A 21,040-nucleotide genomic window follows, 5' to 3' on the forward strand; every position below is an offset into this window, starting at 1 on the left:
CTATATTACCAGCAGGATCCCACTGTGACCATGCCCTGTTGTATGATCAACAAGTGTACAGTAAGCTGCATCTTTCTTTCTGGGCAATAATGGTGTTTAATATATATATAATGCCAATACAGTACACAAGAATAAACCTAGAGTGACAAATATGCACTCGAGTAAAAAGCTTGACAACTAGTCCTGACCTCCCCTGCTCAATTATTGGTTTATTACATGCTGAGATGTTACAGCACAGTTTGAGTTTCTGACCATCAGTGGTGTTTTCCCCTCTCTGTCCTGTACATTAACATCAGCACCAGCTGTGATTAACAGTGAAGCTGCAGCTGTGTCTCCGGTCATAACCGATACGATCATGAGGGGTGTCCAGGAGGCGGCGTCCCGCACACTGACCTGAGACACAGGAGAACATTCTGAGGTGTAAATCAGGTCCAACTAAAATCAAACATTGATGTTCATTGTCCTCTCACTTCACACCTGTCCTGTATGAGGTAGTGCGGGAGGGGCAGGTGTCCTCCAGCTGTGGCGCAGTGCAGAGCGCAGTGCAGCCCGATCTGTCCCGAGAGCTCCTGGACGCCCCACAGCTGCGCAGGAACTGCAGCACATCCAGGTGTCTGTGGAAACACGCCAGCATCAGGCTGATTCACCACACACACACACACACACACACACACACACACACACACACACACACAAACACACGCAAGACCAACACGTACACACCAGTGTTAATGTAGTATCACCAATATACGTAGTTTTATTAGTCTTTATTTATTAGCCTAGTTTTTGTTCTTTTAAAATATTATGTAACTACTATTTATTATTTGTGTTTCAGGTTTAGTTATTTTAGTACCTTGAGATAAACTAAACAAACGGTATAACAAGTAACAAAATTTTATTTATTTATTTTTTTTATTTTTTTTTTTATTTGTTTTTTTTGATTAGTATTTGTTTGTGAAGATGACCTTTATTTGCTAATGTTGAGTTTTTTGTTTTTTTTTGTTGCATTATGGACTATGATGTGATAAGATATGATAGAAGACAAAACACGATAGATAGATAGATAGATAGATAGATAGATAGATAGATAGATAGATAGATAGATAGATAGATAGATAGATAGTTACCTAAATAAGCCCTTCATCACCACCACCATTAGAGGCGTAAACATCCATTGTGACTTTTCTATTAGAACACATCAAATAATTTCTATTTCTATTTGGTTTAACTTATTGTCCTAAAATTGAACATAAATTAATATATATATATAGAGAGAGAGAGAGAGAGAGAGAGAGAGAGAGAGAGAGAGAGAGAGAGAGAGAGAGAGAGACAGAGAGAGAGAGAGATTAAAAATACTACTAATAAAAATTACTAATCAAATAATCAAAATGACTAAAACTTGGCAGAAATGTAGTTATAAGATAATACAAATCATGCAGTTTGTATTCAAGCAGAAACGATGGACACGATTAAGGAATGTTATGATCATAATTATTAAAATGTAAGGACCTTTTTAAAAAAATTTAATTAATTTAGTAAATTTAAAAAAAAAATTGCTTTTTATTAAATTAAAAAGATTGATTTCTGTTTTTACAAAGCTTGAGATCTACTTCACTAGAAGTCCTTTGGGATAAAAGTATCTGCCAAATGCATTATGTACAGTAAATTAATGTATTGTGAAAAAAAAAAAAAAACACTAACTCATTAACTAAACTAATGTGACTGTTGAATGAATCTCACATGGACTGCAGCACTGACAGAGCTCCAGCTCATCACTCCTGAGACAGCATTATAGTGAAGATTTCCCCCGTTCAGAGCCTCCTCTGAGGAGAAAACACACACACACACACACACACACACACACACACACACACACACACACACACCTTTATTAGATTGATTTACATTTAATTACATTAGGAAATTTACAAAATGTCTCCATGGAACACGATTTTCACTAAAGTTACTTAAAAAACAAAACAACAACAAAAACGAATATGAACATCTCCATCCTTATCACAGTAAAACATATATTACATATATTCAACTGTATTTTTGCTGGGCATGTTATCAAATTAAAATATGGTGACGTTGGACTTTTAGCTCTCTTTTGTAAATGTGATCATGCGCAGGCTGATGAATTAACTGGATTAACCCATATACATAATACAGTATTTATTATGGCTATGGATTAAACAGACACGTCATGCGCCCGCGTTCACGACCGCGCTCCTGTCTCGAGCGCGCACACGTGAGCGCAGTGCCAGACAACAGCTGTTCCCAGTATCGTGGGATTCCCAGCACACGCACATCCAACTTCACGGAGGTTTTAAGGGTGTTTTGGACACATGCACGAGCACAGAGGAGCGAAGCGTTTGATCGGTCCTCGCGGGAGTGAGTTTGTGAAGTTATTACAGTAATCTCACGCGCGCAGCTGCTCATTATGACTGCAAACAGCGAGATCTCAGAAGGAGAACTCCAGAGAGAGGAGGAATCTGATGATCTGTTTGAGTTTGGAGATGATCTGGAGCTCAATCAGTTTGATGGACTGCCGTATTCCTCCAGATACTACAGACTCCTGCAGGAGAGGAAAACTCTGCCTGTTTGGAAATACAGACATGAATTCATGACTTTGCTGGAGAAGAATCAGATTCTTATAGTCTCTGGCACAACAAAGACTGGCAAAAGCACACAGGTGAGTGTTTGAGATGTATGCATGCTTATAGAGTTTAAACCACTTTTTGATGTTGGTAAGATGCCAGACAGATGTGTAAATTCGGCAGTTCCTTTTTTATCTGGAATATGCCATTTATCTGCCTGGTGTTGAAATGCAAAAAGACGAGACACCTCAGATTTTAGGAGAATCTTAAGACAATGTGTAAATATAGCATCTGTTTTAACTTCAGCACTCTAATAATGCTTGAGAAGCACTAAAAATAGCCCGGAGAAAATAAGGCCTCTGCCATGAACACTTCAGGGTCTGAGAGCTTGAACTTTTTGCTTTGCTTTTAATTGTTAAGCTCCTCATTACTATGGACATCAATATGCTGTTGAACAAAACTGAGGCCTGTCACAGTTACAGTAGAACATCTAATTCAATTCAGATTCCAGACATTCTAGAAACTGAACATAATATGATAATAATAGATAAACATGAAACAGTTTTGCCAGTGCCTGTCCATGAGATGAGTTTCAGACCTGTAGTTTTGAAGTCATGTGGCCTGATCGTCAAGTCTTTAATCTGTGCAAATATACTTTGCTAGTCATTTAATGTGAGGTCATCGGCTCTGTGTCAATGAAGACTGTTTGCTGTGAGTCAGCTGCAACCATTGTGTTCAGTCCTGTGAACAGATAGTGTGCATTCAGCTGATGGTTTGGTCAATCGTGATGGACTTCCTACCCCTGCTTTCATTTTTATATCATTTGAGTTCAGCAATTGTAAAAGAAAAGAAAATGCTTTTAGAAAATAAGAAATAATACATTTATTTAGTTTTACGCTACTAAAAGTTTGAAATAATTTAAATGTGTTTTTTTTTTTAAAGACTTTCTTATGATTTGCACTATCAACCAATATTAATATTGATAAAAAATAAGAACAAATAATGTTAATAATAGAGCACCAATAACAATTGATTATTTTAGACTACCAAATCATGCTATTAGAATGATTTCTAAAGGATCATATGAAGGGTCATGGATTTTGTCATAATATTTCATACAAATTTTTACTGCATTTTTATAAAATAAATGCAGCCTTGAGACTACTTTCAGAAACATTAAAATAATAATAATAATAATAATAATTATTCCAAATGTTGACTGGTAGTGTAGGGTAAACAAGTGACAGAAATCTGCCACCAGAACAGATCAAAATATTTTTCTTCTCAATATATAAATATCTTAAAATAATATCTTAATACTTCGTGCAATGTCAGGATACTGGAAAACTGATGAAAAAAAAAACAGATCCGTACTGTACTTTCAGATAATAAAATGTAATTTTTTTGATGGATCTGTTTTTAAAATAAGGTATTTAAATAAAGAAATAAAATTCAATTATGACATTTTCATTTTAAAATAATATATTGATTTTCTTTTTTTAATGCTTTTATTAAAGTTTTTGGACATATTTGACTAGACATTAATAAAATAATCTTTTTATAAGACACATTTCCTTATATTTTTTTTCTTTTTTAAATATGTTTTCGATATATTTGACTAGACATATTTAATAATGAAATAAACATTTCCTTATAATATTAAGTTGATTGACTTGTTGATTATCTAATCAAATGTCTTATTTAAAAAAAAAAAGATCCACAAAAAAAAGAAAGAATAAAAAAAAAGTTATGTGATTTTTTTTTTTTTTCTTCATGTTTTATCATCTGAAAGGTTACAGATCAGTGTCAATTTGGCATTAAGGCAAATTCTGTAATGTAATGGAATGCATGCAAGTGCTGATAGCGTGTGTCCATGTCTTCAGATCCCTCAGTGGTGTGCGGAGTTGTGTCTGTCTGCGCAGTACCAGCACGGTGTGGTGGTGTGCAGTCAGATCCAGAGACGGCAGGCTGTTGATTTGGCCCTCCGTGTTGCAGACGAGATGGACGTAAACATCGGCCACGAGATTGGATACAGCATCCCGCTGGAGACGTGCTGCTCCGACGATACTATTCTCAGGTCTGTGTGAAACTCGCATGCATGCAGCCCTCAAAAGTGTGAAAAAAACACTGAAATGCTCACTTTCACCAAAGTTTTCAAGTTGGTGATATTTTAGTTTTGTGCTTTGGTTTGTCCAGCTAAAGTATGAAAAGGTCTTTTTGCTTTATTATAAACGGACTCAGTGGAGGTCAGGGAGGCATTTCTCTGTTTTTTTGCTTTGGTGTAGATTTGGAGTTGAGGATAGCGCATGTCCACCAGTGTCAAAGCACTACTGAATAATTTCTATTTCTAATTTCTAGTATTCTTATGTATTTATTTTTTTTTTTTTCATTTGGATTTTACCAGACAATAGTGTTTTGCAATGCTTGATTTATAATAATAAAAACTATAATATTCAAATATCAAATATGTAAAATAAATAAATAAATAAAAGAAGAAATAGATATTTTATTTTATAAAAGTTTAATCAAATGTCTTATTTTGTCATAGAAATAGGTATAGTTAAATATGTCTAAAACGTATCAATACAAAAAAGAAAAATAATGTCTAAAACATTAATAAAAACATAAAGGAAAATATATATAATATATATATATCTTATTTGTTTTCATAAAGAAATGTCTAATCAAGCATGTCTTTTTTTATTTTATAAAGAAATGTCTATTTAAATGTCTTATTTTATTATATGTCTAGTCAAATGTCTAAAAAAATAGAATTTTTTATATTTTCTTATTTTATAAAGATATGGAAATATGTCTAGTCAGATGTCTAAAAACATATTAATAAAACAAAATGAGATTAAAAAAATTGTTTAAAACATCAATAAAAAATAATAAAATTAAATAAAAAATTTTTTTTACTTTATAATTAATGTCCAGTCAAATATATCTTATTTTGTTTTATTACAGAAATATGTCCAATCAAATATCTAAAACATAAAAAAAAAGGAATTTTATTTCACAAAAAGAAGTTTCTAATCAAATGTCTTATTTTATATTAGAAGTATGTCCAGTCAAATGTCTAAAAACATATTAATAAAAACAAAATAAAAGAAGTCATTTTTATTTTTTTATTTTTTTTTATTTTAATGCTTCTGGGTTTATTTATTTTTATGAGATTTTGTTGAATAAGTCACCAATAATATAGATAGAATTTTGTATAGTTACATTTATGCATCTTTCTACATCTGTATATATCTGTAGCCTAAATGTCAAAACCAAAATGACATCCTGGTTGCAGGTACTGCACTGATGACGTCCTGCTGGGGGAGATGATGTCAGACCCCATGCTGGAGCATTATGGGGTGGTGGTGATAGACCAGGCCCACGAGAGGACCGTGAGCACTGATGTTCTGCTGGGTCTGCTGAGAGAGGTGCTTCTCCAGCGGCCCGAGCTCAAGGTGGTGGTGCTGTCCGCCCCTCCTGCTTCAGAAACGCTCCTCACGCACTACGGGAACGTCCCACGCCTGCACCTGGACGCCCCGTGCGCTGGTGAAGTGATCCACAGCAACAGCAGCAGCGCTGAAGTCTTCTATTCTGCTCTGAGACTCACGCTGGAGGTCCATCGGTCCAGAGAGCCAGGAGACGTAGCTGTGTTTCTAGCTTCAGAGCAGGTGAGATGAAGTGTGTTAGTGGATAAGAACAAGCTCGTGAACTTTTATGCATTACAATTAATTGTAGCAACCTGGAATGATCCAAGAGCTGGAGAGATGAGAATTAACACTAAAAGTGAATATTTGATGAATGAATGAATGTATGCATGAATGTGTAAATGAATGTGTGAAAGGATGAATGGATGGATGGACGGATGAATGAGTGAATGCGTGAATGGATGAATGAATGCGTGAAAGGATGAATAAATGAATGAATGCGTGAAAGAATGAATTAGTGAATGTGTGAATGAATGAGTGAGTGAATGAATGAATGTATGTGTGGATGAATGTGAAAATGGATGAATGTGTTAATTAATTAATTAATGCATGAATAAATAAATGAATGTAGGAATGAATGAATGAGTGAGCGAATGAATGCAGGAATGCGTGAATGGATGAATGAATAAATGAATGGATGAATGAATGAGTAAATGAATGTATGTGTGAATGAATAAGTGAATGAATGTGTAAATTTATGAATGTGTGAATAAATAAATGCATGGATGCGTGAGTGAATGAGTGAATGCAACAGCTCACTGATCAAATAGATAAGAGCCTTTGTTAATTGGTACACTAATGTTCAAAAGTTTTTGTGTTTGAAAAAAGTCTCAGCCACTGCTGCATTTATTTGAGCAAAAATACAATAAAAACAGTAATATTGTGAAATAATTTTGCAGTTTAAATCAGCTGTTTTATTTTTGATTATATTGTAAAATGAAATGAATTCCAGTGATGCAACATTTTCAGCATCATTACTCCAGTCTTCAGTGTCACATGATCTTCAGAAATCATTCTAATATACTGATTTGCTGCTTAAGAAACATTTCTGATTATCATCAATGTTGAAAACAGTTGTGCTGCTACATGTTTTTGTTGAAACTTACTGTGATAGGTTTTTTGTTCATAGGAAGTTCAGTGGAAATAGCATTCTTTTGTACATTATAAATGTCTTTGCTGTCATTACTGTTCACACTTAGATGTCATTGTGATATGCTGTGTGTAAATATGAGTCCCATCTTCAAGTAACCTTTCTAACAGCACACCAACAAGGGAACTAGCTGCACGCAGAAAAAGGGGTTGGAGGTTGTCCAAATAATCGTAACTTTTAGCAGTAGCAATAGTTATGCTTGCTGTAGTGAACAGGACTAACACAGTGTTCTCCATGATGACAATGACATTGTTGTGTTCAGCACAGTCAGCAGTGTCTGAATGAATATGTCCACTCAGCTCTTCCACTCTGCCCTGTAAAATCACATTAATGCCAAATACTAAGATTTGACTAGTTACTTTAATCAATCACAATTATTACAGACTGTTACCAATCACTTTTTTCAACATCAACAAATGGTGGAACAGTAGCTGTATCTGACATGGCATTTTTTTTATGACTGTTTAATGCTGTTCATGTACATGTATTTGTGCAAAAATTGCATAATGCACAGTAAATAGCCTATAAATTAAAAAAACAGTAACTCATTAGATGGTGAAGCTGCTATATCATAACAAAATTACTGTTGATTATTGCTCTTGATATTCTAGTAATTTTGTGGGGAAATAAAAGCAGTCATATTTTGACAGACAAAAGCTAACAGCTGTTTATGAATTTGTTTGTTGCTTTGTACAGATTAGAAATTCAAGACCCTTTGTAGCATGAAAAACAAAACGGTTAATTTGCAGAAACTAAGTCTTTTGTATCTTTTCTGCACTTTGATGTTTATAATGATGAGCGAATTCACAAATGCAAAATAAAAAGTCAGCGAGAAGTGCACTAAACAACTGTTTTCTCCGATGGCGAATCAAAAGCCTGTGTGTGTGTGTTTCAGGAGGTGCTCTGTGCCTGTAATATTCTCACTAAAGAAGCATCCAGGATGAGTGTATCTCTGGGAGAGCTGAAAGCACTTCCGCTGTGTCCCAGATACTCCGGAATGTGTCCACCAATCACAGAAAGCCCACAGACGAGTAGGCGGGTCTTTGTTTCCTGTAGCCAATCAGAGGATCTGTTCTGGCTGGTGGACACCGTTACTTTTGTCATCGATACTGGAGTAGAGAAGAGATTAGTGAGTGTGCTGAAAACTACATTCGATGTTGGTTTTGTAGCTTTTCGAATAAAAATTTCACCATTCTGCAAATGTATTTGAGCAGTCCAAAAATAATTATTTGGAAGTGTTGTAAATTGATATTTTCTGTGGTGTTGTGTGTAGGTGTATAACCCACGAGTGAGAGCCAGTTCAGAGGTCATCCGACCCATCAGTAAATGTCAAGCAGAAATCCGTAAACGACTGACCGGAGCAACAGGTGTGTACGGTTTAATAGAAATATTATTTAATAAATTATTACTTTATAATTTTTATTATTATTATGTAATATTATATTTACTATTTAATAGATTATTACTTTGTAATTATTATTATTATTATTTAATATTATATTTATTATTTAATAAATAATTACTTTATAATTTGTATTATTATTATTTAATATTATATTTATCATTTAATAAATTATTTTATAATTTTTATATTATATATAACATTATTTTCTGATTATAATCAGATTCTAAGAAAATGATTTTCAAAAAACCTAAGAAGTGATTAAAATTAGCTCTCCGTTAAGCACTTTTGAAGTGTTGAAAATTTTGAAGAGGAATAAAAAGCACTGAAATGAAGCACTTGAGCTTTAAATCAGCTACATGTAATTTCACAGCATTTGTTTGGCTGCTCAGTGGAGAGTCATTGTCAGTAGTGAATCAGTGCTGAATGTGTTTGTTTGAAGGGAAGTGCTTCTGTTTGTATCCTGAGGACGTTCAGCTGCCCGCTGAGATCCCTCCTCGCATTCTGGAGTCCAACATCACGTCAACAGTGCTCTATCTGAAGAGGATGGAGACGGCCGGGATCGGACACTGTGACTTCATCAGCAGACCTGGTGGGTCAGATTTCATTTCAATTTAGAGAGGATTTCACAGTGGCATATGAGAGCTTTAATAATAACAATAATAATACGTTTATTTTATATAGCGCCTTTCTGCAAACTCAAGAGAGAGCTGTCTGCATTCAGCTTTACCAATGAGTAGAATGTCAGTAAACTATGGAAGCCCCCAAAAAATTTAATTGCGACTCTTTATTTCACATTTCTGACTTTTTTTCTCACCATTGTTGTAAAAAACGCAGAATTCAGACTTTTTCTTGCAATAACAAGTTTATATTTTGCAATTCTGTTTTTTGTTTTCGCCACAGAATAAAAAATAAAAACGTAATTGTGACTTTTTATCTCACAATTATGCCTTTTTTCTTGTAATTGTGAGTTTATCTTACAATTCGGACTTTTTAAAGTTTATAAATTTGCTAAACTGAATTTATATCTCACAATTCTGAGTTTATATCTTACAAAATCTCACAATCTCGCAATTCTGAATTTATATCTGACAAAATATCGCAATTCTGAGTTTATATCGGACCAAATCTCGCAATTCTGAGTTTATATCTTGCAGTTTTCGCTTGTATCTCACAATTATGAGTTTGTCACAATTCTGAATTTATATCTCACACAATCTCACCATTCTGTGTTAATAGCTTCCAGTTCTAAATTGCAAAGGGAAAAAGTCAGAATGATCTTTTTTAATTTTTCATTGTTTAATTTTTTATCCAAGCTTCCATAATAAAGGTTCCAGGTTTAGTCTGTAAAGTCTCACTGTAGTCTATAATTGTAGCTGTTTTGAAGCTGTATGGATGGGTTTCTGGTTCCTGACTGGCGTTCGGTCATGTGTGCTGAACTGAGAGCTCTTCTGTCTGCTGTGTTACACTCTTTGTTTCTGCTCACTGTTTGGACGGTGGGAAGCTCAGAGGAGAAAGAGAGAAATTCATTAGTGACCAAACAGACACAATACACCGGAAGAGAAGGGCTCAGTCAGTGGGAAAACATGGAGAACCGTCCGTCGAAATCAAGGGATTTATTTTTAGAAATACCAGAGACAACTGCCCACACTTGTTTCATTAGTTAACACATTTAATAAGTCGCAGAAGGACACATTTGCATGTTTTTTGCTTTTTTTTCCACTTGCAGATCCCGAGGGCCTCATGCAGGCGTTGGAGGAGCTCGATTATCTCGCTGCTTTGGACAACGACGGAAACCTGTCTGAGATGGGCATCATCATGTCAGAGCTTCCTCTGGATCCGCAGATGGCCAAGGCTCTGTTAGCGTCCTGCGAGTTTGACTGCGCTAGCGAGATGCTAACCATCGCGGCAATGCTCACAGGTAATGCTTGAACACAGTCTGTAAAATGTGGCAAACTGATTTTCAATGACTTACAGCCAGTCTGCCATGTGTTATATAGTTTTCTTATTTATAGATATTATTATTATTATTATTATTACTATATTATATTAATATTATCCATATTTATTATTAATCAAAGACAATAAAATGAACATTTAATTAATTTTTAATGTCATGGATGGGTTATATAGAGACATTAAAATAAAGAAATAAATGACATATTTTATATATTATTAATAGTATTATATAACGTTTTTAAATAACTTATGCATGTAATGTATTTATTATTAATAAAATGTAACTATATAAATATGTGTGTATTAATACAATTAAATTAAATTAAAAAATTAAATATATAGTTGAATTTTATTGCATTAATTTTAAATATTAATAAAATTATAAATATAAATAATAAATGTGTATATATATATATATATATATATATATATATATATATATATATATATATATATATATATATATATATATATATATATATATATATATATATAATTTTTTTTTTTTCAGTTATTCAGGTATTTATTCTTAGAAAGAAAACAAATTAATAAAATTAAAAAAATTAGAAATTAATAAATAGTTATTAGAAATGAACTCAATAAAGTTAGGAATTATATAAATGTCTTATATAAATATATTGTTTACAATAAATAAATATATTTAAGTTACAAATCATCATGCTTCGTGGCATCATTTCTATGTTCTATGAGGACTCTTGGTAGTGAAGTATGTTATTAATGCACAAGCGGGTTGAGAAAGTACCATATATATACTCCACCATATATTTTGAGCTCCATCTGTCTTCATGCATCTGTTCCCATCAGCACCAAGCTGCTTCATGGAGCCTCCCGTCGGCATGGTAACAGAAGTCATGCGCTGTCATATGAAGCTCCAGCATCCCGAGGGCGACCACTTCACCCTCATCAACATCTACAACACCTTCAAACGCAGCCAGAAGGAACCATGTGAGCGCCGCTCCTCCTCTCATGAATGCTCCGGTGAAGAGCGAGAGTGTGTTAAGCGTCTGTGTGTGTGTGTGTGTCAGATTTCAGTCAGGAGCAGTGGTGTGAGGAGTACTTCCTGTGCTGTGACGCCCTGCAGACCGCAGACGCCATCAGAGCTCAACTCACAGACATCCTCAAACGCATCGAGCTGCCCGTTTCAGAAGCAGCCTTCGGCACCAAAACCAACGCACTCAACATCAAGAGAGCGCTGCTCGCGGGCTACTTCATGCAGGTCTGAAAACATGGTTTTATGGACATATACATAAAGTTTTTTGTTTAATGTTGTAATGTATTATATAATTGAAGTGTGTTTTTTTGTTTTTTTATTTAATGTTTTATTTAATCATTATTTACATTTTTATTTATTACATTTTGAGCTATTTTTTTTTTTACTCATTAATTTCTCCGAGGTACACTTATAATGGTAGTAAGGTTTCGTAAACATTTTTGAGCTATATTTTTTATTTATTTATTTTATTCACTCATTTCCCCAGGTTCATTTAATATTAGCAAAATTTAATAAACAATTTTTCACAGGTGCTTACCTATATTTATTTATTTTTATTATTATTTTATTTTATTCACTAATTTCCCTAAGGTCCACTTAGAGTTTTAGTAAAGTTTCATAACTATTTTTGAGTTATATTTACGTATTTGCTAGTATTTTAAATATTTTTTTTAGTGAGGTCCAGTTATAATGTTTGTATAAGTTTCATAACCTTCAGAAAGTTTTTAGCTGTATGTATATTTATTTAAAAGACTATTTGGTAATTTGTTAATTAATTTTTATTTATTTATGCATTCATTGTCCACTGTCAGTGTCCATTTCTGTTAGTAAAGTTTCATTTATTTCAATTTATATTTAAAAAAAATTTTATTTATTGTTTGTCATTTTGATGTTTTTTTTTTTTTTTTTATTTACCTTTTAACAAATTGTTTTCTAACAAAAAAAAAAAAATTTAGAGCTGTTAGTACAAAAACTTTTTAGTCCAAACAGCTTTTTAATTAAATGTGTGACTCGGTTTAATCTCATTTGAGCAGGTTTTGAGCTTGAATTTGAAGTGTCAGTCATGAATGTGTCCCTCAGATCGCCAGAGATGTGGACGGTTCGGGGAATTACTTCATGCTGCTGAACAAACACGTGGCTCAGGTTCACCGTCTGTCGGCTTACGGAGCGAAGGCTCATGCACTGGGTCTGCCGGAGTGGGTTCTGTTCCACGAGTACAACCTCTCCGACAACAACTGCATCCGCACCGTCACACAGATCTCACCGCAGGCGTAAGTGTGTGTTAGCTCTGACTCTGATGTCATCATCAGTAATCTGGTTTTCAGATCCACGAGGATTAAAGCAGATCAGCTGCTGCTCTTACATTCATTCATTCATTCATTCAGCAGAAATAAACACTGCCATTATGAACACCCTGAACGTTATTAGAAATGTAGCAATTCTGGTGTCCAGAATGGAATACAAGCTTTACAATCAGCATTGACGATTTAGTAAAAATAAAAAATATATATATTTTTAACTAATTTCTTTGAGGTCTTTCCAAAAAAATAAAAAAACATTTTCATTGTTTATCATTTTAAATTGATTAAAATGTTCACTCTTGAAAAAAATTCTTGAAAATGTAAAAATTGCAGTAATATATGCTTCCATTCTAAAGTCTGGGGTCAGTAAGTTTTTCTTTTTTTTTGAAGTCTCTTATGGTTGCAAAGGCTGCATTTATTTGATTAAAAGTAAAATTAAAACAGTAAAAATGTGGAATATTACAACTTAAAATAACTATTTTCTGTCTGAATATATTGTAAAATTATTCATGTGATGGAAAGCTGTATTTTCAGCCCCGCTGCTGTCTTCAGTGTCACATGATCTTCAGAATTGCTGCTCAAGAATGTTATTAATGCTAAAAACCATTGTGCTGCTTCAGTCATGCGTTTCATTTTTCACAACGAATAGAAAGTTCAAAAGAACGTTTATTTGAAATAGAAATGTCTTTACTGTCACTTTTGATCAATTTAATGCATCCTTGCTAAATGTTTGTTTCCCTTCTGTTTCAGGTTTCTTCAAATGGCACCGCAGTATTTTTTCTGTAATCTGCCACCTAGTGAGAGTAAAGAGATCCTGCAGCAGATTCTGGACAGCGACAGGACGGGGACTGCAAGAAGAACAAAACCTCAACCGGCCGCCCCAGAAACAAAGACCGAGACGGCAGAAGCTGAATCACATGACCGATGCATCATACAGTGACCTCATCGAGTCATACTTGTGTACACAGTGTTCAATTATCTTGTATTGTTACGCTTCAAAAGACACTCAAATCCTGTTTGGGTTGTTTATTTTGTGGGTCATTTCAACTGATTATGTACAGAAATAAATGATTTCACTGGTTTATACATTACGCCTGGGACGTTAAACATCTGTTTTCTAGAACAAGAAGAGTTCAGTGTTGGCCGGTTCAGACGGACAGGTATTCGGTCATTTTATCCATGACGGCTCCCATCTTGTCCATCGGGATCACCATCACCGTGCGGAACGGTTTCATCGGTACGTCGTCGTAAGACCACTTTCCCGTCGCACAGGAGTCAGCCTCGTCCTGAACGCAGTAGCTGAACTTCAGCGTGGCTTGCTGTGAAACAAGAAAATGTGTTTAAGGTCGAGCCAAAACAACACTTTTCTGCAGATTCAGTGCTGTTATATTCAGGTTTCATATGGTCAAAATGGAGAATTAATAACGTCATGGATCTCTCTCTAGTAACGTTTAGCTCCGAAACATTTTATTAGGTAGAAACTTTCTGATTGCAATCTCTATAAATTATTTTTGGTTTAAAGTGAACTACTGGAAAAGTCATTGAAATTCATTAGTCAAAGCAGGGTTATTATAGATAAATTAACACATTAATAAAATAAATTTATCAGTAAAAAAAATATTTTAGTTAGTTTTCAAAAAAAAAAAGCTAAGAAAAATTGCAAAACATAACTGCTGAAATTTTCATATAAAAAAATTAATATAAATGCATAACTAAAATATACAGTATTTTAAATATTTTTATTTCAGCTAGTTGCCAAATAAAATTTCTAAAACTGAAATAAATTAATAAAAACTATATTGACATTTAATTTAAAAAATAATAATAATAAAAAAAAGACAAGATTTAATTTGGAACGGAAATAAATTATATAATTAAAAAAATGCAAGTATAATATTTGAGCTAGTTTTCAATTAAAAAACCTAATATAAAAAAAAAAATCACAAAACAATTGCTGAAGTTTTAAAATGAAAAAGGAATATAACTTTCTATAACTAAAATATACAGTATATTTTTTTCAGCTAGTTGCCAAATACAATTTCTAAAACTCAAATTAATAACTATATTGACATTTTAAAAAAACTAATAAAAGAAGACAAGACAAACTTTAAAATGGAACAAAAGGCAAAAATTAAAAACAAAATGCAAGTATAATATTTGAGCTAGTTTTCAAACAAAAAAACCTAATAAAAATTACAAAACAATTGCTGAAGTTTTAAAATTAAAAAGGAATATAACTGTATATAACTAAAATAATATACAGTATCTTTTACTATTTTTATTTCAGCTAGTTGCTGAAATTAATAAAAACTATATTGACATTTAAAAAAATGAATAAAAAAAGACTAGACAAACTTTATAACGGAACAAAAAAGCAAAAATTAAAAACAAAATGCAAGTATAATATATATTTTTCTTTTTTTAATTTAGATATATTTGAAAAAAAAAATTCATCACTGCTTAATCACTGACAATTAAACTTCTGTGTTATTCAGTAAAAAGTGAATTTTGAGGACACACTGACTGAATGTAAGTCAGGATATGAGAAGTGAGCGTTAAACTGACCTCGTAGAAGAACTCCTCCTCGTCGTTCACAAACCGCAGCTCTTCTTTGGGTTGAGCTGCACCAGACCTGCTCTTCTTGGATGGTTTGCAGGTTTTACTGATCATCAGGCAGAACTGGCATTTACCGCTGGGTTTATTGGTCCTTTGTGCTTCCGCCATTTCTTTCCTGTGAGAGCAGACAGCATGAATACCATCAACACCTGCACTAAACTGTGCTTCTCAAACTCAGATCCATCTCAAACTAGCAAACGGAGAAATGTTTGGTTGGTTTTTTCTGGTGCAACACTTTGCTCAGTGTTTACAGGGATTGTGCACTGACCCATAATCGAGAAACGGTTACATAAGATCATAATAAATCCAGGTGATGGAATGAGCTTCAGCCTGACACAACACGATTAAGACGAGAGCAGCAGAAGAGTAACGCTGACAGACTTTAAGAAAGTGTGAAATCTGCTGGTTAATATTGTGATATGTTTAATATAAATTCTTCAACTTATAATTTTTAAAACATTTGTTTTTCTTTTCAATTATTCTTTTAAGGAAAGACACTCCAGGTGAAGAAGTAAAGAGTAAAAAACTGAACCAATATATCACCATACTTCTCCATTTGACCGATTATCAGACGGAATAAATTTTTTTAAACATGTTTTCTGCATTTTTAAGTTTTTTTATTTATTAAATGTTATGTTTAAATAGGCAAATGATGCTTTATCTAACTAACAGACTAATTTACATACATTTCCAGCATAAAAAAGATAATTTTGGATAAATAAAGCCAGGTTTAATAATTTTTTTTTTATTTTGTTGACATATTTTAACAGATTTTAGATTTTTTATTTTTATCTCTTCATAAGTCAGAAATTATCGACAGAGGATATCAACAGCAAATAATAAACAAACAAATAAATAAAGTCACCATGATTTTAGCATTATTGAGATATTATAATTTTTTAATATTAATATTTTGAATTATTTTTTTATATCTTCTATCTTTTGCTTTAATACAAATTTGTTGTTTATTTTTAGTATTTTTTTTGTTAATGTTTATATTCTCTTCGTTCACTTTTTTTCTGTTTAAGTTTTAGATGTTTAGTGCAAAGTTAACTAAATGAAAAAGATAAATATTTCCTTGGCAACGAGCTGAAATAAAATACGTTTTTGAATACAAAAAACAAAACAATATTTTCTATTTTAGTTTAAGTAACAAAAATTTGTTTTAGTTAGCTGTATTTATTTATTTATGCATTTAATTACAGATTTAAACATGATTTCATTGTAAGTAATTTGGCCCTCCATACTGAACAACTCATTATAAAAAGCCAAATAACCCAAAATGCATAAAATAAAATAACTAACAATGTTTTTGCATGTAGTGTCTGTGGCCCCATTTACACTGCATGGTTCAAGTGGCCCAATTCCGATTTTTTCCGCTCATGTGGCACAGATCGGATATGACCGGTGACCGTGTAAGCAGGAAAAAACCGCATGGATTCCGATTTTCTCAGATCGGATTCACAGCCTCATTCATATGTGGTAATAAATCGGATATGAATCGGATACGTGCATTTGGCGTGTGCCATGTAAGCAGACAAATCGGATATTCCCCAGTAAATGCGAGTCGTACGTCATTAAAAAAAGTGGACGTGGGAACTAAGGTGGAGACCACCAACTGAGATCACATGACTTATTATAGGCGCGATGGAGGAAGAAGGGATACACACAGTTGAGCAATGCTGAGGTTTCATGTCTTTTAAGTCTTGGGGCGAAGAGACAGTGCAGGCAAAAATGCAGGGTTTGTTACATAAATAAATCCGTGTTTTGAAGACATTTCACGAGATATGGGGAGGCATGGTTTAAGCGCTTTTTTCTCCGCCGTACGAGATGTTTTGTTGATTTTTTTTTTTTTTTGTTGACTTTTCAAAATATTGTGGAAAGCAAAACACTGTATAATTTTATTTGCATCTGCATCCATTGAATTTCGTGCTGTTTTACTTCCTTTTCCAGGTCAGAAACCTCTACATTTGGTAGTTTCAGCAGTGTATACTAGTGTAAATGCAAAAATCGGATACGGGTCACTTTTAAAAGATGATGTAAGCAGGTCGTCAAAAAAATCGGATATAGTCAGAAAATCGGATTTGGGTATCAAGACCTGCAGTGTAAATGCAGCCTTTGAGCCCTATAGTTGCACATGCCTACATGTATTATTTCCAGACTCCCTCTGCTGGTCAGAACGCTGCACACTTACTGAAGTTGTTTGTGCATGGGGAGGGCGATCTGCGGTGGGACGTTGACGAATCTCTCGCTCAGCAGCAGCCCGACAGATTGTGCGTTACCCAGCAGCAGCTGCTCGAACCGCTCCTGAACATCCGGGGAGCTGCTCTTGGCACACTGCTCTAACAGCATGTCCTTCAGCTTCTCCAGACACTCCACACCCTGACGATCAGACGGGACACGAACAGCACTGATAATAACACACAGTCCAGAGCCGCATCTTCAGATACTCATGTGATGATTCAGAAACGGGAGTGTTATTGTCACCTGTCTCTCGGTGAGGTTCACCATGCTGATCACTCCAAACACCTCGTCCGGGTCGCCCTCGTCATCACTGTCCTCCGGTACCTCCGCTTGCTGCAGTACAACACATTAAAGATCCTTAAAAACTTTAATTACAATGATAATATAACAATTAAGGACATACACAGTACAGGTCAAAAGTTTGGAAACATTACTATTTTTAATGTTTTTGAAAGAAGTTTCTTCTTGCTCATCAAGCCTGCATTTATTTGATCAAAAATACAGAAAAAAAATGTAATATTGTGATATATTATTACAATTTAAAATAATTGTTTTTAAATTTATTATACTTTAAATTATCATTCATTTCTGTGATGCAAAGCTGAATTTTTAGGATCATTATCACATGATCCTTTAGAAATCATTCTAATATCATTATCAAAGTTGGAAACAGTTCTGCTGCTTAATATTTTTTCAGAACATGTGATACTTTTTTAGGATACTTTGATGAATAAAAAGTAAAAAAAAAAAAAAAAAAAAAAAAAGCATGTTTTAAAATATAAATATTTTGTAATAACAATATACACTACTGGTCAGTAATTTGGGGTCAGTAATTTTTTCTTTCTTTCTTTTTTTTTTAAATAATACAATACTTTTATTCAGCAAGGATGTGTTAAATTGATAAAAAGTGATAGTAAAGAAAATATATTATTAGAATATATATTATTAGAATTTTTTTTAATTATTTTGAATAAATGCAGTTCTTTTAACCTTTATTCATCAAATATATTAGACAGCAGACTGTTTCCAACACTCATAATAAATCAGAATATTAGAATGATTTCTAAATGATCATGTGATAGACTGGATGTTACATGTGACACTGAAGGCTGGAGTAATGATGCTGAAAATTCAGCTTTGCATCACAGGAATAAATTATTTTTTAAAGTATATTCAAATAGAAAACTATTATTTTGAGTTGTAATAATATTTCACAATATTACTGTTTTTTCTGTATTTGTGATCAAATAAATGCAGGCTTGATGAGCAGAAGAAACTTCTTTCAAAAACATTCAAAATAGTAATGTTTCCAAACTTTTGACCTGTACTGTATATATATGTTCATTACATTTAATTTATATTATATTATACATATGGTGATTATCAGTATATTTTAGGGCAGAGGTTTTCATTTTTTAAATACCACGAACCCCAAATATATTAACCTCATGGTAAAAATCTGAAACGTATTTGTCTATTTTCATGTACAAAAAAGTTCTGCTTAATTAATGCATATTAAAAATGTGAGAATATAGTTAGTATCTTACATTGCTGCAATGCACTGTTTAGTGTATATTTTTATTTCTATTAATTATTTTATTCATTCATTTATTTATTTGGATCTTAATGTTGTTATTTATTTTAAAAAAGAAAATATTCATTTTAATCTGTATTTTATTTTTTTTTTTTTTACTTACTTTGTTGTGACTGGTTTTTTAAAAATATTATAATTTTTTTTAGGTTTTATTGAAAGTAGTAATTTATATTTGTTAAATGAATGAATAAATTAAGGACCATTTTTGTAAATAAAAAAAAAAAATTACACTATTATTAAAACAAGTCTCTAAAAGTTTAGTGTTGATTTGCTTATAGTTAGTATTTATGGTTTTATTTTTGATTTGCTTATAGTTCAAATTAATGGTTTTCTCTTAAGCTTTAAAGTATTTTTGTATTATTTATAATCTAGCCACTGTTCATCCTTATGTACGTTTCTATTAATTGTTAGCTATTATTATGGTGGTTATCAGTCTATGATAACGTACAATACAGATAAATTAGCATTAAAGCAATAACAAAAAAAAACAAACAAAAATTTTTTTTTAAAGTATGAAACATATCTCACCCTGATGACGCTGCCGATGTGATTCTGCTGGATGATGATGTCAGTCAGATCAGAGGTGTTCACGTGAGACTTCAGGAACAGCTGCAAAAACAAAAACATACATGAGTGAAAATATAATGTATAACGTTACATATTCTTTGCGCTTTTAATGTCTGTTGAAGTGCAAACTGAGCAGTGTAAGTTAAGTTATATCTGTATGTTCAGTGCAATGCACACATGAATGTCTCTGTACCTGCTGCAGGAGGGTTTTAATGCCATGAAAGTCGTTGGATATCGTGTGTGCTTCAAAGTCCACGATAAACCTTAGATAGAAACAAACCAAAACGCATTTACTGAGCGTGTTTCACCGCAGAGGCAGTCTGGCCTGCACGTCAACACATCATTGGCTGCGGCAGCGGTTAAAATAGCTACTTACCTCGTTTATTTCCTCTTCTGAATTTTCATTGTCCTCGTCGCCAGAGTCTTCCAGACCCTCGTCCGAGCTTTCATCGCTGTCTTGAGGGTTTTGTCCCGTTTCAATAGCTCGCCTCTTCGCAGATGAAGCCATGCCGCTCCAGTACAGCACACAGGAAACAGACACGAGTTCACGTAGAGCGACGTTCTGTGTTGTCCACATGGTAGGAAACTGATGAGTCTTATCGGCCATTTTGGCTCACAGTAGGCGTTAGGGTATACGCACAATACCTCCCGGTACAAGATCCAAAATGGCGTCTGTTTCAGATGACGATCTTTGAGACGCACCAGATACCATATTTTACACAGGGGTGCTACGTTAAAATTATTTATTATTTAGTAATGACACGGGTTTAAGTTCCAAATTACACAGGGGTGCTGCGTTGACCTACATAGAAATATAAATATTCTTTAACGTAGTTAAAAGGATTACTTAAGCATTATGTCATATTACAAAATAAAAGTCGACGCTGGCTGTTGGTTGGACACGGTGTTGGGTGCAATGCATTACTTACTGTAATTTAATCACTTTTCTTTTAATTGCTTTCTCTTAAAAGTAAAGTAAGGGATTACTATTAATTTTTCTGTAATTTAATTCGTTACGTTTGATGGAATTGCATCAAATACAATTTCTATACAAAATAGAAATTGTTCAGAACATAAACAGAACAATTCCATATAAAATAGTGGATG

At 33.2% G+C, this 21,040-nt stretch overlaps 2 protein-coding genes across 2 annotated transcripts; one reads left to right on the plus strand and one right to left on the minus strand.

The window, feature by feature from the left end:
- The first annotated feature begins 2,232 nt into the window (after positions 1-2,232).
- On the plus strand, positions 2,233-14,003 carry LOC109057767 (putative pre-mRNA-splicing factor ATP-dependent RNA helicase DHX32). The gene is made up of 11 exons (XM_042736001.1): positions 2,233-2,695; positions 4,484-4,677; positions 5,899-6,271; positions 8,134-8,367; positions 8,512-8,605; positions 9,083-9,232; positions 10,370-10,561; positions 11,425-11,565; positions 11,646-11,836; positions 12,692-12,882; positions 13,663-14,003. The coding sequence occupies exons 1-11, from the start codon at positions 2,444-2,446 to the stop codon at positions 13,850-13,852; spliced, it is 2,202 nt and encodes a 733-aa protein (XP_042591935.1). The 5' UTR covers positions 2,233-2,443; the 3' UTR covers positions 13,853-14,003.
- LOC109057766 (protein BCCIP homolog) lies at positions 13,924-20,565 on the minus strand. Its single transcript, XM_042736008.1, has 7 exons — positions 20,306-20,565; positions 20,127-20,194; positions 19,895-19,975; positions 18,016-18,105; positions 17,723-17,910; positions 15,478-15,643; positions 13,924-14,231 (listed from the first exon to the last, which is right to left on the minus strand). The coding sequence occupies exons 1-7, from the start codon at positions 20,538-20,540 to the stop codon at positions 14,061-14,063; spliced, it is 999 nt and encodes a 332-aa protein (XP_042591942.1). The 5' UTR covers positions 20,541-20,565; the 3' UTR covers positions 13,924-14,060.
- Positions 20,566-21,040: the final 475 nt, after the last annotated feature.

Source organism: Cyprinus carpio, chromosome B12 (assembly GCF_018340385.1).
Source record: "Cyprinus carpio isolate SPL01 chromosome B12, ASM1834038v1, whole genome shotgun sequence".
Lineage (NCBI taxonomy): Eukaryota > Metazoa > Chordata > Actinopteri > Cypriniformes > Cyprinidae > Cyprinus > Cyprinus carpio.

Excerpts from the sequence above, each read along its gene's own strand:
- LOC109057767 (XM_042736001.1), top strand. The coding sequence starts at position 2,444 with ATGACTGCAAACAGCGAGATCTCAGAAGGAGAACTCCAGAGAGAGGAG. Across the intron at positions 11,566-11,645 it reads ACGCAGCCAGAAGGAACCAT|ATTTCAGTCAGGAGCAGTGG; the intron begins GTGAGCGCCGCT and ends TGTGTGTGTCAG. Across the intron at positions 11,837-12,691 it reads TCGCGGGCTACTTCATGCAG|ATCGCCAGAGATGTGGACGG; the intron begins GTCTGAAAACAT and ends TGTGTCCCTCAG.
- LOC109057766 (XM_042736008.1), bottom strand. The coding sequence starts at position 20,540 with ATGGCCGATAAGACTCATCAGTTTCCTACCATGTGGACAACACAGAAC. Across the intron at positions 18,106-19,894 it reads ACATCGGCAGCGTCATCAGG|CAAGCGGAGGTACCGGAGGA; the intron begins GTGAGATATGTT and ends GTTGTACTGCAG. Across the intron at positions 15,644-17,722 it reads CCCATGCACAAACAACTTCA|GAAAGAAATGGCGGAAGCAC; the intron begins GTAAGTGTGCAG and ends CTGCTCTCACAG.